General features: G+C 41.7%; 1 protein-coding gene across 3 annotated transcripts in view; it reads left to right on the top strand.

Moving 5' to 3' along the window:
- The window catches only part of ptk7b (protein tyrosine kinase 7b), an 85,880-nt gene that overhangs the window by 57,526 nt on the left and 12,871 nt on the right, over positions 1-15,483 (top strand). For all 3 annotated transcript variants that reach the window (XM_054798624.1, XM_054798625.1, XM_054798622.1), the window contains 7 exons: positions 4,041-4,143; positions 4,261-4,445; positions 6,432-6,579; positions 10,081-10,211; positions 11,989-12,255; positions 13,302-13,438; positions 13,710-13,845. In XM_054798624.1, coding sequence (XP_054654599.1) covers positions 4,041-4,143; positions 4,261-4,445; positions 6,432-6,579; positions 10,081-10,211; positions 11,989-12,255; positions 13,302-13,438; positions 13,710-13,845 — 1,107 coding nt within the window. The remainder of the gene's footprint in view (positions 1-4,040; positions 4,144-4,260; positions 4,446-6,431; positions 6,580-10,080; positions 10,212-11,988; positions 12,256-13,301; positions 13,439-13,709; positions 13,846-15,483) is intronic.

Genomic DNA, 15,483 nt, shown 5'->3' with positions numbered 1-15,483 from the left:
CAGCTTTTAAAGACTCCCTCTGGCACTAATTCTGCTTGAGTGTTCACTCATGTGTATGCTACTTTGCGTGCTTAGTTGTAAATATGAACTATAGGGGGAGGGGCAGGGTAGTTTACATGTACTGTACCATAGTAGGTTTTATCCCCCGCCTTCATCTACCAATCCCCCCCCTCCTCATTCCAGCCTCTGGCGAGAGGGAGAGAGTTAATTTATCTTGCTCTAAGCAAATCCTGTCAGTTGAGAGTTATTCAGAGTAATTATCCCCCCTCTGTGTTCACTAATAGGGGTTCAGCCCCCCTTCGTCCCTTTGTCCTGCCTGGTCACTGGGTCTCCATGGCGAGACCGTGTCCAGCAGAGGCGTCAGGGGCAAAGCCTCGCCATTGTGGGAGCGCTTGTTGGTCCTGGAGGCGACGCTTTGCTTGACTCCGCCAAACAACATGCAGACAGATGAATGTTTTGGAAATCTGTTGCATGGATCTGCAACTGGCACTAGGAAGACACTCAATCACATCCCCGTTTAATCTGCAAGCTCACACTAAGCCACACGAACAAAAGCAAACACACGCCATCTTGTCCTAATCACCCAGCGTGTGTCTAACCTACATTTTATTAGCAGCTGTGCTTTTAAAATGCTTTTAAAAATCTTTCCTGATCACTAGGCTCACTCCATTAACTTGCATCCTGTCATGGGCTTTCCTTTTATTTTGCATTTTCACATGCGCTGACAACACGCAGTTTGTTACGTCATTTCACTGAGTCTATTCAATATGAGGCCCAGGTCTGTTGGTCTTTGTCAAGCACAGCTGATAAAATCTGACACCAGACTTTTGCCTAACCTTTATTTATTTATTTATTTTTTTATGTCACAGCATGAGCCCAACCTGCATTTACATACCCATATGGTACTGCCAATCAAATAAAAATCCCCTGGAAAGCATCTGCTATGCCTGTTTCAGAAAATTGCAGCAAAGTGGCTTACACACACACACAACAGTACACACATACTGCCGCCATTGTGAAGGAATCTGCCTCGACAGTAATCTTCTCTTAATTCATCTGTTATCATCCCTGTGTTGATCGGGCTTCCTGTTCCGCCCCTAACGCGATAATAATTATACACCCTTAACTATGGCGTTTAAGGCCAGGCGCGCTCTCAGTCATTCAGACACTTAGTCATGCATTCTGCGACGGCCCATGAGCAAGTATGTGTGCCTCCTAATAGGTTATGAAAAGAGTGCCTTCTGTTTGTCAAGCGGACAGCTGGAGGAAACCTGAGCTAAGGACTTAAGGGTTAGAATGCGCAACTGTCAAAAAACCCAGGTCAGGCTAGTTCCGAAATAACAGAATGGCAGAACCAATAATGCCCGATGTGTCAAGGGTTCATTGTGAGTCTCAATGGTTCTTTGTGCCCAAAGGTCAACAGTGTGTCTTGCTACGGTGTATCTGCGTGCACACACTTGCTGCCCATTCATTTTTAAATGAGGTTGACAAAAATCTTAGGACACACCTCTGAATCATTTCATCAATCAGTATTTGGAAGGAAGCTGGGGGGGCATCTGTAACTCACTTTTTTATTTTTGAAGTAGTCGGCAGCAAAAAAAAACCCCTCATATTAATCGATAAAATTGTCCCCCAGGCCTAGATCCACTTTACCCCAAGCCCTTGAAACTCCTTTGGGATAAACTACAGCAGCGATTGTGAGCCAGGGCCTCTCTCTGACCTCTGACCTAAAAAATGTTACTTTGAATGTATGGAGAAGATTTCTCACGGTTAATTGGTTCCAGACTCAACCGCGATAATTGGAATATTTTCATAGTTATGGCATAGAAAACCTGCTTGCGATCACAGTTTACAATATTAGAGCCAAATAGGCACTAAATAACACCCCTATAGTCACCTTTACATTTGTATTACCCGATATAGCAGATATAATGACAGAAAATAAGCCATTTAAGACAGTTTGCCTTGTAGGGGGAGCAGAATCGATGGCGGACAGGAAATTATGTCAGGGGTTCAGAATTGACCAGTGTTAAGTAACACTTGTTATGATTATGATAATGATGATTACTATTGTCTTATTAATATTGTGCCTGCTGTGAGATCATTTTAACCTGCAATAAAAGCCACTTGTTGAAGTCTGGTGCTTTGGGGGTGGAAAGTCATTTATCGCAGTCGGGTCTGGAACCAATTAACCACTGTACTGTACTGTATTTGTATTTTAGTGCATTTAGACATTTTTATGCTTGAAAGTGCTTAATTTGGGGGAAAAAAAGGAGTGATAGTTTCTTTCATGTTCAATTCCTGTCAGTGTAATGGCCTTGTAGCCAAGTATACTTTGATTTATACAAGTATAAGTGCTCATGAATTGGTTGAATCATCACATTGTTTGATTCGTTCTGAAATAACATGTCAGATTGTGGTTGATGCCACCAGAATCTAACACCCACCTGTTGTTTTGGACAGGTTTTTATTTGCAAACAAGGTTTGGCTCAGGCAGACATGCTGATGATAGTCATTCCACGGAACTGAACTGAACTGAACTGAACTGAACTGAACTTGATGTTCCCCCATCTGGTTTTAGAAGCTTTAAGCTCCTATCTCACCAATTAAAGTTCAGTGTGTCCGTCCTGAGGTCCTTGTAGTGTTGATGGCTCCTCTTCGCCTCTTTTGTACTGCGCTACACTAAGTTACAGCTGCTGTTGTCAGGAACGACCTTGACTGAGACACACAATTAGCATAGTTGTCAAAGACTTTCAGAAGTGTGCACACAAACATGCATGCTTGGGGGCACTCATGTAATTTCCCTTGCTCGCTGCAGCATGGGCTCCAACTCACTCATCACCGCACGCACACACACACCTTCTTGACGGATGCGCATAAACACACACACTTGTTCAACTTTAGAAAGCTGTACACAGTTGTGGGGGCATCTGTCTTTAGACAATTGCTACTGTCTGGCTCAGACAAGGGGTGTGGAGGCTATTAAATGAGAACATATTCAGTATATAGTTCCACCCACTGCCCCTTGCAGGCACACTGCTTACCTCCTACCTCTCCACTGCTGTCTGTTTGTCTCAGGTGGATGCCATGCATATTTCATTGAGATGATTCACATTGTGAATGCTGCAGCTACAGACCATAGGAATGTCAGCAACATCAAAACCGACACAATTTCATATTTTTCCTCTCGGAATGGTCTACATACAGTTTCTTTCCTTGAGAAGTTAACTTAATTTTTTTAGGGGGGGTGAAGGGTTTACATACAACGCATCATACTTTTTTTTTTTTACCATTTATGGGCAAATCCTCAGAGGCAAAGTCGAATGGTTCCCCAGATTTGTCCCTGTGATGCATCCAGATAAGTGAGAGGATCAAATTCCTTCTGCCGTCTTTCTTTGTTCACTGGCACACAATAGATCAGGTTTCAGGACCCCGCGCTTTGGCTTTTGCTGCTCCTCATAATGCAATAGTCATTCATTTAGGTTGTTTGAAACTAGGTTATTTGCAGTAGGAGTCCATTTGTGTTCCTCATTAAGGTACAGTCTACACTCATTTGCTTCCCAGAGCTAATCATTGATTCCATGGTACTCTCTCTATATCTTATCCAAGTAAAAATATGTTCTCAAATGATTAAAGTCAGTAGTCACGGGTGACACAATGTTCAAAACGAGGTTTGAGAACTCAATGGAAATATAAAACTATCATTTTTAATGGGATGAATCAAAATATGAAGTCCGTCTGAAGTGAGTACCACCACAGTGATTGTCCATTGTAACCCTAAAAAGGAAATGTTACTTTTTTCTACTTGTTTGTTTGAAGAAAAAGATGATGGTGTAGTAATACACTGTAAAATGGATGCGCTGTCACAGTGATGCACCAGTTGACTTCATCCTTGAAGGCCCACTGTGTCATACATCCATGCCAGTGAATAACAGGAAGCCACTTAACTCGATTTCTTCTCCTGTCCTTCTCCTTGACACTTCTTGTCTTGTCTTGCTCCTTTCACTTGAAGTCATTTAGGTTTTTTTGTGTCCATGCAGGGTTAGAAAGTGGTGGTGTGACATTAAAGGAGCCCACCTCAGAGGGGGAAATTGAGAGCTCAGCACCCGTCACGCTTCGCTGTCACATTGACGGACACCCACGGTGAGTCCTCAAGGCCGCTCTTTAACGTGACGATGCAATGTCTGTTCTAGCCTCCATTATTTTTCCTATTCTTCCTTCCGCCATCTCATAATTTCCTGAATCTTATCTTCTTCTCAGGCCAACGTGCCAATGGTTCAAGGATGGGGTGAAGCTGACTGAGAAGAGTCATCAGATCAACAACAAGGAGCGGACTCTCACCTTCAAGAGCGCGACTCCAGACGACAACGGTCTGTTTTACTGCTGCGCCAAGAACGCAGCCGGCCATGTCTGCAGCAATAGCAACTTTACTCTCAACATTATAGGTGAGTTTGATAAATATTATGCATCTAATGACACAAAACAGGCTCACACGGTTAGTCGTTTCTTTGGCATTTGATTTGAGCATCGAGAGGAACTTGAGTTCTTGATGAGAAGCAGTGAGCAGCCTACACATGCAGACGTTATATCAGAAATGCTTGAGCAGATAGAGTGCAGTGTGACACACCATCAGTGTATTTGTATTTTTTTTCACATTTTGTGTGCTCGCGTGACATTTGTGCATTACCGCCACTGCACCACAGACAAAAGTAAAGTACATTCAGCGTCTGTCTTGGAAACCTGATGCACACTTCACTAATTAGCCACCTGAAATGCACACACACACACACACACACACACACACACACACACAGTGTTAGCACCTGGGTGGAGGAAGGATGGATAATTGTCGAGTTTCCAGTTACTGTGTTACCAGCCATGGCACTTCCATAGGTTTTCTTTTTGAGGCAGCTTTGACAGATTTAAGCAGGTTTCCAATGCAGTCACAGCCTTGCCTAAAACTTCCTGGGTTGGCTGAGTGTACTGTGAGTGCTTTGGAAAGGGCCAATTTGGTCTTTAAAGAAACTGTTTCAAATTGTTACACGGCTGCCAAGCAAGCGATAACTTTCGAATGTTCTGCTAGCACCATATCCCGCCCTCTTCCTGCGCTGAGCATGCAAGCCACACCCCACGGAACACACAGAAACATGCTCGCGCACTAGCCGTGTTTGCTGTCATCTATTGATAGAGATTTCGCCAAGTTCAGCGACCAACATTAGCCATCATTGCATTTATAGCCTACCTATAAATATCAAGTATAAATCTGAGATTTAATCAATTATTTATTAAATTAAACTCAAGGTAAAATTGTAGATAAAATAATGCAAGCGTATCTTACTCTAGACATTGATATCAAAAGTAAGTGAAAAGAAGAATTAAAAATGAAAATAGCAGAAGATGAAGATGTACAAAGGAAAACTTGAAGATGACTCAATCTAAGTACTGGAGAGAATTTGCCTGGAAAGTGACTATGAGGCCCAGAGTGGGAAGGACCACCCCTCATCAGGGACTGGCCACTGGTGGGGATGTGGTGAACCCATTGCAAACCACACACACACACTGTTTACATGCCCGCAGTTGGCACCCTTCTGGGAAGCGGTGAAAAATACTAAGAAAGTACTACTGAATATCAAAGGGAATATACAACCAGAAAATGTGCAGGGCTTTTATAAAACACAAGTTGAACTTATGGCCTGATAGCCATGAACACTTTTTATTTTAGTCTGCTCTTTTAATGCTTAATATGTTACCTGGAGGTGGTGTTCTTATATTTTTTTGGTTTCATTTTTTTCGTTTTTAATCTTGAGCTAGTTGCAACCAGTCAGTCGAAATGTCTCTGTGACTGCTCTTGTTTTTAGGCTTTCTGGCTTCCCTGCAAACAATTTTTCAACTGACTGAGAAAGGTTGGCTTGGCTGTTTCTAAATAACGCATGTATTTTCCATTCATGCAATCCAAATTCATTTGTTTTGCCCAAACATTTTGGCCTTTTGCATATGTGCAGTTTTTGAAACTTTTGAAACCAGTAACCACATGATAAATAAAAAAAAAAAACGTGAACTACACAAACACAAACATATAGTAATTACAAACAATATCTAACATATTTAAGCAAAGTTGGTAAATCATGTCAGTGACCCTTTAATATCTATTGCAAAAACACAATTTGCAAAAATGTTTCATTCTGATGAATTGCATTTTGTGATGTAGACAGTGGCACGGAAAATGGTGGTCTTGATAAGCCAGGGGACAATGAAACATTCAGTGTGACCTCATTAAGTAGAGCCTCTGAAGTGTTGACACACACCAGCACCTGAGGGCCCACGCTGCTGTTGGCAGCTTTTAATAAAAGGCAGTGCACAGATGCAGGAGAGCTTGATGGTCTAATGCCTGCAGATGCAATCATGGAGATGTTTGTCTACCACTCTAACAGATAAGAGCTTTCCCCGGCCCGTGGTCACTCCTGAGGACCAGGTGGTTCTGAGGAATGAAGAAGCTGTGTTCCACTGCCAGTTCACAGCCGTGCCGCCTCCTACGCTGGAGTGGTACCATGAAAATGAGCTGCTGGTTAACAAATCTCGGTAAATACTTTTGGAGTTTTTTTGCACCTCTTCTTTCTGACTCCTTCAAATGTTTTTTTCTGGAAACGTGTCCCCCAGTTTCCTCACATCTTTCCCCTCTGCTTCCTTCTCCTGTATTTCTTATAAGCATCGGCTCTGCTTGTCTTAGTGTGTAGCAGCGGTGCATTCCCTGGAGACCTATAAGCTGGAACCCCTCGAGTCGCACTGTTTTGCTTTTGCTGTTGCAGCTCAAGCTGGAGATGAATTGCACATTAAGGAATGCTATTACTGAAATATGAATGCTGTAAAGTTCCTCTGTAATCTACTACGGTATACTGTACTTCATTTTAACATGACTGTACTCTCCAGCCTATCTCGAGAGACTTTGTAGGTCTCCAGTTCCACGCACTGAGTGGGAAAAAGCCCTCAGGCTGCAATCAGCTCGTGTCCCCTATAAACATGTAAGCTCTCTATCAGATGTGTCAAACTGCAAGCCTGCAGTAAACTATGAAAATAAATCTGCTTTTTTGGATGATTTAGGTTTTTTAATAATTACAGGTACTAGTCTGTTTATGTTGCTCACAGTGCCAGTGTGCATAGGAGACAAAGCACTGTAGCTTGTGCCTGATTTGAAGTCTGTTGGTGAGATTTGGTCATCAGTGGACATCACACTTAGACACTGCAGCTGTCAACAGCATTCACACGTACAGTATCAATGGCTTTTTTTGCTGAAATTTCAAGGCCTGCATGGCCATGTGGCACAGCTGCCAGCACTTGAATGGGAAATAAACAGGGCCTTAATGTCGCTAGCTAATATTTTATTAGCCATTTCACTTCTAGTTTAATAGCTCTGTAGAGGATACGACTATACCTTATTGCCTCCATATTCACCGCAGCACCTGCTTGCAGATACTCTTATTGTAAGCAGTCTGTTCCCCACAGTATGTGTGCAAGCAACGAGTCAACAACATGTTAACCAAGGTAGTAATGATTCTGCAGAGTGAATATTAATGCATGCATGAACATATGCCCACCCTGATTAGATTGTTTTTGACCGTTCAAAGATTGGATTAACACAACTAGCAGCGATAGCGTTTTGATCTGACAAATCTTAAGTAAGTTTGATGAAGTGTGGAATTATTACAACATGGACATGCGGTTTATAGACAAGTGTGGCCTACTTATGTACAAATATTTTTTCCTTTTTCAATACGGGTGAGGCTTATATTCAGGTGCGCTCAGTCCGGAATTTATGGTATTTTTTTACCTAAATGAAGCATTTTAAAGCATAAAAAGGGTAAATGAACTAAAATAAGGCATTCAGAAGACACATTCAAAGATGCAGTGAATCATATGCAGTGTTCTACACTGGACACTAGATGTCAGTAATGTTACTGTAATGTTCGGTGGGACACACACACTCCAGACTTGATCGCCGGAACCACAGGCTTTTATTGCAGGTTTGAATTATCTCACAACAAGCACAATACTCCCTAATAAAAACACAGGCTACGGTTACTTACCGTACGGTTACCACGGCAAGCTAAAAATTCAACTCTGAACCCCCAATGTCACTTTCTGTCTGCTCGCCACTCAGCTCCACTAGGGAACACATTTATAGCAACACGCACAAGCATGAGTGTTATTTCTCTCTTAAATGGCTTTTTTACTCTTATGTCTGCTATATGGGGTAATGTGACTTCAAATCTGACTTTTGGGGTGTTACTTCATGTCTAGAGGGCTCTAATGTTAAAAAACGTATTTAGAAGGTCATAAACAGTTTTCTTTATGCGCTACGAAAATATTTCATTTACAAATAAGAAATCCTACTTTGCGGAAATTCACTTACCGGTCGGGTTTGGAACTGATTAACCGCGATAAACGAGGGATTACTGTATACGCTAAGGATTGTGACACTGCTGTTAACAACATTAACAGGAGAAAAAGAGGAGGCTGGAGAGAGAGAGGCTCAAAAGGACTCAAGTCAGTAAAATGAGTCGAGTTGTCCGTCACTACTAGAGACAGCTATTGGCATGTCTTCTTCTACCCACATAGCTAAACCATCTGAAATGACCACAGTCGCACCCTAGCGTATTGGACGCACACAGCATTTGGCCACCATTGAATTAGAGAGAGTGCATGTAAACTGGGATTTCACACAGAATTGTAAAAAATGTATGAAAATGTAACTATTTCAGGAATCAGACAGTTTAAGTGCATGTAAACGTACTGACTGACTGTTTTTGGAAAATGAGGGGGGGTTTTTTGGTCTCCAAAGCAGCCTGTTTATGTATTTATTGATTAGGGTGGCTATACCAACTGAAGAATGCACCCTTTGTTCAGCACCTCATGAGAAAGAAATTATTAATTCATTCATTTTCTGTGCCGCTTGTCCTCACAAGGGTTGCGGGGGTATGCTGGAGCCTATCCCAGCTGATTTTGGCGCGAGAAGCAGGGTAGACCCTGGACTGGTCGCCAGCCAATCACAGTAGAGAGAAATGAATAAGAAACACATCTGCATAACTGAAAAGCAGTTTTCGGCAGAGAGGGAATACTTATTTCCCCCATCATCTCCACCTTTGAGGCCGATTCTTTGTGCGCTGTATTTCATGCTGGTGTAAAAATGTGTGTTCTTTGTGGATATTTGTGAGTGCTTCCTTCCGAGTGAGGTTATCTTTTGCTCAGTATCTGCGAGGGAACACACATGGCTGGTGTCAATCTTGGAACGGAGGTAGAACGATATGATGTAGAAATACCCAGTAATTAATCATGCTGCGAAAACTCTTCTTAGGACATGCATGTGTTATACAGTAAGTGTATACAGTAGACCTGTATGGACCAGTTGTGGAAGACCTCTGTAATTAATGAACCAGTCGTGCGATGAGCTCCACCCCCTGGTTACCTAATTCTTGGACTTAGAAATTCTATGCTTCCCATTTTGTGGGACCATTTCGGGGAAGGCCCTTGTCTGTTCCAGCATGTCTGTGCTCAAAGAAACAAAAGTCCCTAAATGTATGCTTGGATGAGTTTGCTGAGGAAGAACTTGCACAGAACAGGTCCAGCATCAGTGACCTCTGACGTCACACATGTTTTGTACGGATGAATGTGCAGACACTTTAGAATATTGATGAGCAGCAAAGGGGAAATATACTCCATATTTTAACTTCCCTTTGGTGTAATGGACAGTTGTCTGAAAGCATTTGTCCTGATAGTGTTTATCTATTAAGATTGTCATATGTTAAACTCCTGCAGCTCTGTGTTCCATCTATCCCTGCTGTAATTACTTCTCACCCTGTCCATCACTGGCACTGATAGACTGTTTGGCATGCCAGAGGTCAGGACGGGCCATTAGGATGGGTCTCCTAAATCACAAGACATTATAAAAATAGCTCACTATGTAGCCTTTAAACTTGGTGCACCAGATGTTGGATACATACAAATATGCCATGCTTGGTATCCATTGCACAGCTGTCAACAAGATGAGCAGAGGTGTGACTAAAAAGTGTTATTTTATTTCCACAGTGTTTTCCTGCTCTCCAATGGTTCACTGCTCATCACCCAGGTCAAGCCCAGAAACACTGGTTTGTACAAGTGTGTCGGCCACGGCGTCAGCGGCTCCCAAGTGACACACGAGGCGTCCCTCCTCATAGCTGGTACACGCACACACACACACACACACACACACACACACACACACACACACACACACACACACACACACACACATACACATCCACAGCCCAATCAAATTTGTAGCTGTTAGGTTAGATAAACACCTGAAATTCTGTTATCTGAGAGTGTGAGAGCATTTCAGTTATGCACAGTGTTGTTCATATCTCACCAGTGATAATCTCATTTCCTTATCGATGACCAGAGCAGATGTATCCTCCGCACTCTTTACAAGCAATGTACTGCTTCCACTTCATATTTTTACTCCTGTAGTACCCTGGCTGCAGGCCGTACTCATTTTCTTACAAGTGGGAACATCACCTAGTTATCAATAACTTGTAAAATTAAACATACACAAGCACTGCAAGCTTGGGATTATGTACTTAAAACACACGGGTAATTGTATCCTAAAGCATTAAAGTGTAGTGACTTCTTCCGTAGTCTGTTCTGTGTAATAATACTTTGTACAACTCATCGGGCATTTAAACTGGTAATAACTTAATAGTGGAATCAGTTGATCTAGTTATGGTTGAAATATTGCAATTAAATATTTTTAACGTTTGATGGATGTCTGCTTGGATTTCGTGCGTATCTGTCTAACATCATTACAAATCTGCAGGCAGAAATCAAGCATGTAAATAGAGATGTTATGAACATTTCATGATTATTATGACCAAAATTATCATGTTGTCAATATTGTCATATTTATTAAATATTAATTTATGTAAGCAAAGATTCATATCGGCCTAAGATGCATGTATTTGAGATGAGATGTTCCAATGGAGAGTCCAACCTGGATCTCCTGACTGCAGACAGACAAAAACTAACTGCCGTTGCATATAACTGCATCTATTCGGGTGCACAATGCAGCTTAAAGCAGGGCCAAGCTGTTGTATCACATCATTTTACTATTCAACCAGCCTTTTCTCGCACAAGCGTGTACAAGTCAAATATGTTGAACCCACTTAAGGCTGGAATTTCTTCTTTTTTACTTTTCCACACACTTTTTAGCCCCTTTCGAACTGTTCTTTTTTTTTTTTTAATAAATGAAATACGACTGCATCTGCAGTTTTAACCCAGTGAACCGCGGCTCAGTTTAAATACCTTAATTCACCTAATCTGATAGTAATCCCTTGAGGCATTAAAGGGGATTGTGTCACAATAGAATTCATTATGTAGTGACAAGTTTAAACAGTCTCCATCGTAGTTCCACCTCATTCAGTTCGCCGACCAAACACTCACCCGAGGCACCCCTCATCCCCCCTACCCTGTACTTTCCCAGCTCAGCTTCTCTTTCATCTGCTCAAATATGTGTGTTCGCCTCTGTTCTTATTAACTGATTAGTATCTTTGACTGTAAAGGGTTGGAGCCGGTGAGTAACGTGGCCAATGACGTATTAATGAACAGAACATAATGTCTGACACAGTAGAGGAGGGTCTTGTGAGTAAGACAGATCACACTCCACGTATTGTATAGCTGCTGCGAGCTTTTATTTGGCTCACCTCACACAGACCCTCACTAATTTAATTCCCTTTGTTAAAACAACCTATATGCTCAGTCTCCTACTGTTGCCTTTGTTGCCCAATTACTATTACAGATCTATGAGCCGGAAATAACTGTGCTCAAGGGCGCTCCATAAAAATTCAAAATCAGTCAAGCTTCACAGACTTTGAAGCTGATTTGATGATTATCTGAAGCCTCATTTGAAAGCCTCATTCACAGTTCTAACTGCTTCTTTTCTCTGTCTGCTCTGCACGGCAGAGATCGATGACATGCTGTCCAAGATGTCCAAAGTTTTCACAGCAGACACCCTGCAGCGGGTTCCCTGTAACCCCCCGCGGGGAAGACCCCAGCCCATGGTCTGGTGGGAGAGAGGAGGTCAGCGGGTGCCCGCCGAGGGACGAGTGTACCAGGATGGCTTGGATTTGGTCTTCAGCCCTACTGAGGCCGGAGATTCTGGAGTCTATACCTGTGTAGCTCAGAACAAGGCAGGCCGCAGGACACAGGAGGTCACATTCACTGTGGCCAGTAAGTCAAAAGCAAAGCTCTTAATTATATAAACGGTGTTTTTTTTATTCTCCTCACATCAGGGGTGTTTCAAATTTTTACCCCAAGGGTCGTACACTGAAAAATCAGAAGTAGCGGATGACAGTGATAGCAGATATGAGTCATTGAAAGTACTGTAGATGTAAATAAAAAGTCGAACATCTGTTATCTGCACTGAGAAAGCCAGGCTTGTAAAAAGATAAAATGACTTTTTAGTGCAGTATAAGTATATAATTGGGGCTGTCCAATAATATCAGCCGATGATAAAAATGAGATATTGGTTGATATTGGTATAGTTTAGTAGGAGAACATGTTATTTTAGTTGACGATTGGTCGTGATTTATTCATGACTACTTTGTTAAGACAAAATGTTTTTTCTTTAACTTACATTCCATATTGTATTATTTGCCTTATTTTGCACAAACAGTGTTTTTCTGTGAAATGCATCCAGTGGCATCACAGTAAAGAAGCATAATGTGTTCATTCATGACATGAGATGTGACCTGACATTAGTTTGAGGGAAGAGCTCTGCTGCCTGTATCGGAAATGAAGTGTAAGACAATATTGTTTGATCGGATCGGACCACCTTTGTTTCTTCCAGTTTCTTGTTCATTTTAATGCCTGATACGACTAAACCTTTGGTTGGACAAATATAACAATGACAACAAAAATAGCTCATAAGAGTAAAATTGTTTGGCAGTACACTGCTTTAACTATTCATGTAAAAACTTAAGCGATTTTGGTTATTATCAAGAAAACCATGGAAGTTGCTAGATATCAGCTCTTAAAATAAACTATTATGAGCTATATTTGCTATCATCATTATATTTGTGCAAACAAATGTACTTTTAGTTGTACCAGGCTTTTAAAATATATATTTTGATGGCATTTAGATCTGAAATAGACTGTTTGCACTGTTTGTCCTGTGTCATGTAGTTGAATAAATAGCCATTACAATTATACCGTGTGTGTGAGAGGGCGTGTAAAATGTCTGCACCCATGTAATAAACACGTGTGTTCCCTTGCAGCCGCCCCTGTGTGGGTAACAAGGCCCCAAGACAGCCATTTGGAAGAAGGAAAGCCGGGTTACCTGCACTGTCACGCCAAAGCCACTCCAGAACCTGAAGTCACATGGCTGCGCAACAATATCATGATCACACCAGAGGTCAGTTATCACATGCACATTCGTGTCTTCACCTACTTGCGTGATGACATCATACATTTTTTACTTGACTTGGCTGTAATTTTTGTCCTCGTAACGTGTTCAACATACTACAGTGTGCCTATTATGTATTAGTATTGATTAACAATAATACCAGGAATAGTTTTTCCTACTGTCACTGAATTTACCATTTGTTCAAGTGCATGGTCAGAATATACACAGTAAATAGAAGAGCTAAAATAATAAAATAATGTCTCTATTTTGTTCATGCCAGGATTCCCGTTTTAAACTGTTCCCAAATGGCACATTGAGGATCAACAGCGTGGAGGTGTACGACGGACAGATGTACGGCTGTGAGACCAAGACAGTGGGTGGTCGACTGTCTGGCCAGGCCAGAGTTGCCGTGCTGGGTAAGACAGCGAGATTCATCTTACCTACGGTGTGCTTGGAGTCATTCCAAGACAGAGCTGTAATACTCTGCTCAGAGGAAATCTAAAAGAAATGTGGTCATGCCTGTGGGCCTGTGTGTTTCCAAAAATAGGAAGAGCCGTAGGACACCCACGTAGGTGTTAAACATGACTCACGCACAGGAGCTTTAGTCTGACCTCCATTGTAACACTTTTATTTCAAACATGATCTGACATGTCATTATGTCTGGCTGCTATATCTATTTATATGGTATCCACCCCCGATACCCCGTTTTGTATATGAGCATAAAGAAGCATTTTACATGGTTATGACACAGTCGTCTTACAGGTGCTCACATATGACACAGTCTCCGAACCTGCAGAGAGCTGTCAAAGGATTTTCTATTCTATGTATATCGTGTCCACGACCATCATGCATGTTCATTAGTGAGGAAAACACCTTGTAAACATTATGTTTGCATAATGGGCCAAATTACTTTATATGAATAAAACAGTAAGTTAATAATGTATTGATATCTAAAAACCAAGTGGGGTCCAATCATCATGATTATTATCACAAACATGTTTTGTGAGTGCAAGGTTTTATTTGCCACTATTTGTCATAAACTTAACGTTGTACAGTTTCCGTAATTTCCGGTTTATAAGCTGCTACTTTTTTCTTAAACTCTGAACCCTGCAATTTATACAGCGGTGCGGCTAATTTATGTCTAAGTTCTAATCTCGTGACATCTCGTTTACCTCAGAACTGCTACTAGTTGTTTAAACACTCTGCCGCTCGTGAGTCAGTGAGGAAACGGTAGCGCTGTCTTTGGCAGGAGCCAATCACGAGCTATCAGTGAACTCACGACGAGCTTGTCAACCCATTAAAAATCGCAGGAGGTCGTTACGCAATATTGCAGCCTGACTCGCGGTGTCACGGTGTTAAAGAACGCTAAACTCATCGCACATCAACCTAACACTCAAAAGGTAGCTGGGACATATACAATACAAGTACCAATATGAGTTTAACATTTAAAAAAACAACTATTTTAATGTTTTCCCGTAATGCAAAGCAAAGAAATTAATTGGTGCCTGCCAGAGCGCTGCAAAGATGTCAGCCTCACTCTAGGCTCCTCTGGCTCCCTCTGCTGGACAGAGGCAGCATTGCAGCAACATCCATCCATCCATTTTCTATGCCACTTGTCCTCCAATGAAATGCTTTGGTCAGATGAAATACATTATGGGAAAACATCAACATTTTAAAGTTATTGGCACTTTTATATTTCCTAGCTACCTTTTCAGTGTTAAGTGGCTGTGTGATGAGTTTATTGGCCTTTGTAAGATGACACAGTGAGTCAGACTGTTATATTGAGTAATGACCTCCTCCAATTTCCAATGGGTTGACAAGCTTGTGCATTTTTTCATAGGTCATGATTGGCTCCTGTCCTCACGGACTCGTGCGCGCCACAATACGCCATTTTATCACGTGGACATGTGTGGCTTATAGTCCAGTGCGGCTTATATACAGTACATATGTACAAATCTGTTTTTTCCTCTAAATTTAGTGAGTGCGGCTTATATACCGGAATTTACGGTATGTATGATTGAACACTGCGAAAAATAAGCATGTTTTGGGTGGAC

The sequence above is a fragment of the Dunckerocampus dactyliophorus genome, chromosome 14 (genome assembly GCF_027744805.1).
Source record: "Dunckerocampus dactyliophorus isolate RoL2022-P2 chromosome 14, RoL_Ddac_1.1, whole genome shotgun sequence".
Taxonomy (NCBI): Eukaryota; Metazoa; Chordata; class Actinopteri; order Syngnathiformes; family Syngnathidae; genus Dunckerocampus; species Dunckerocampus dactyliophorus.
The sequence above is the reverse complement of the archived record's forward strand: the minus strand, read 5'-3'. Positions and strand labels throughout refer to the sequence as shown.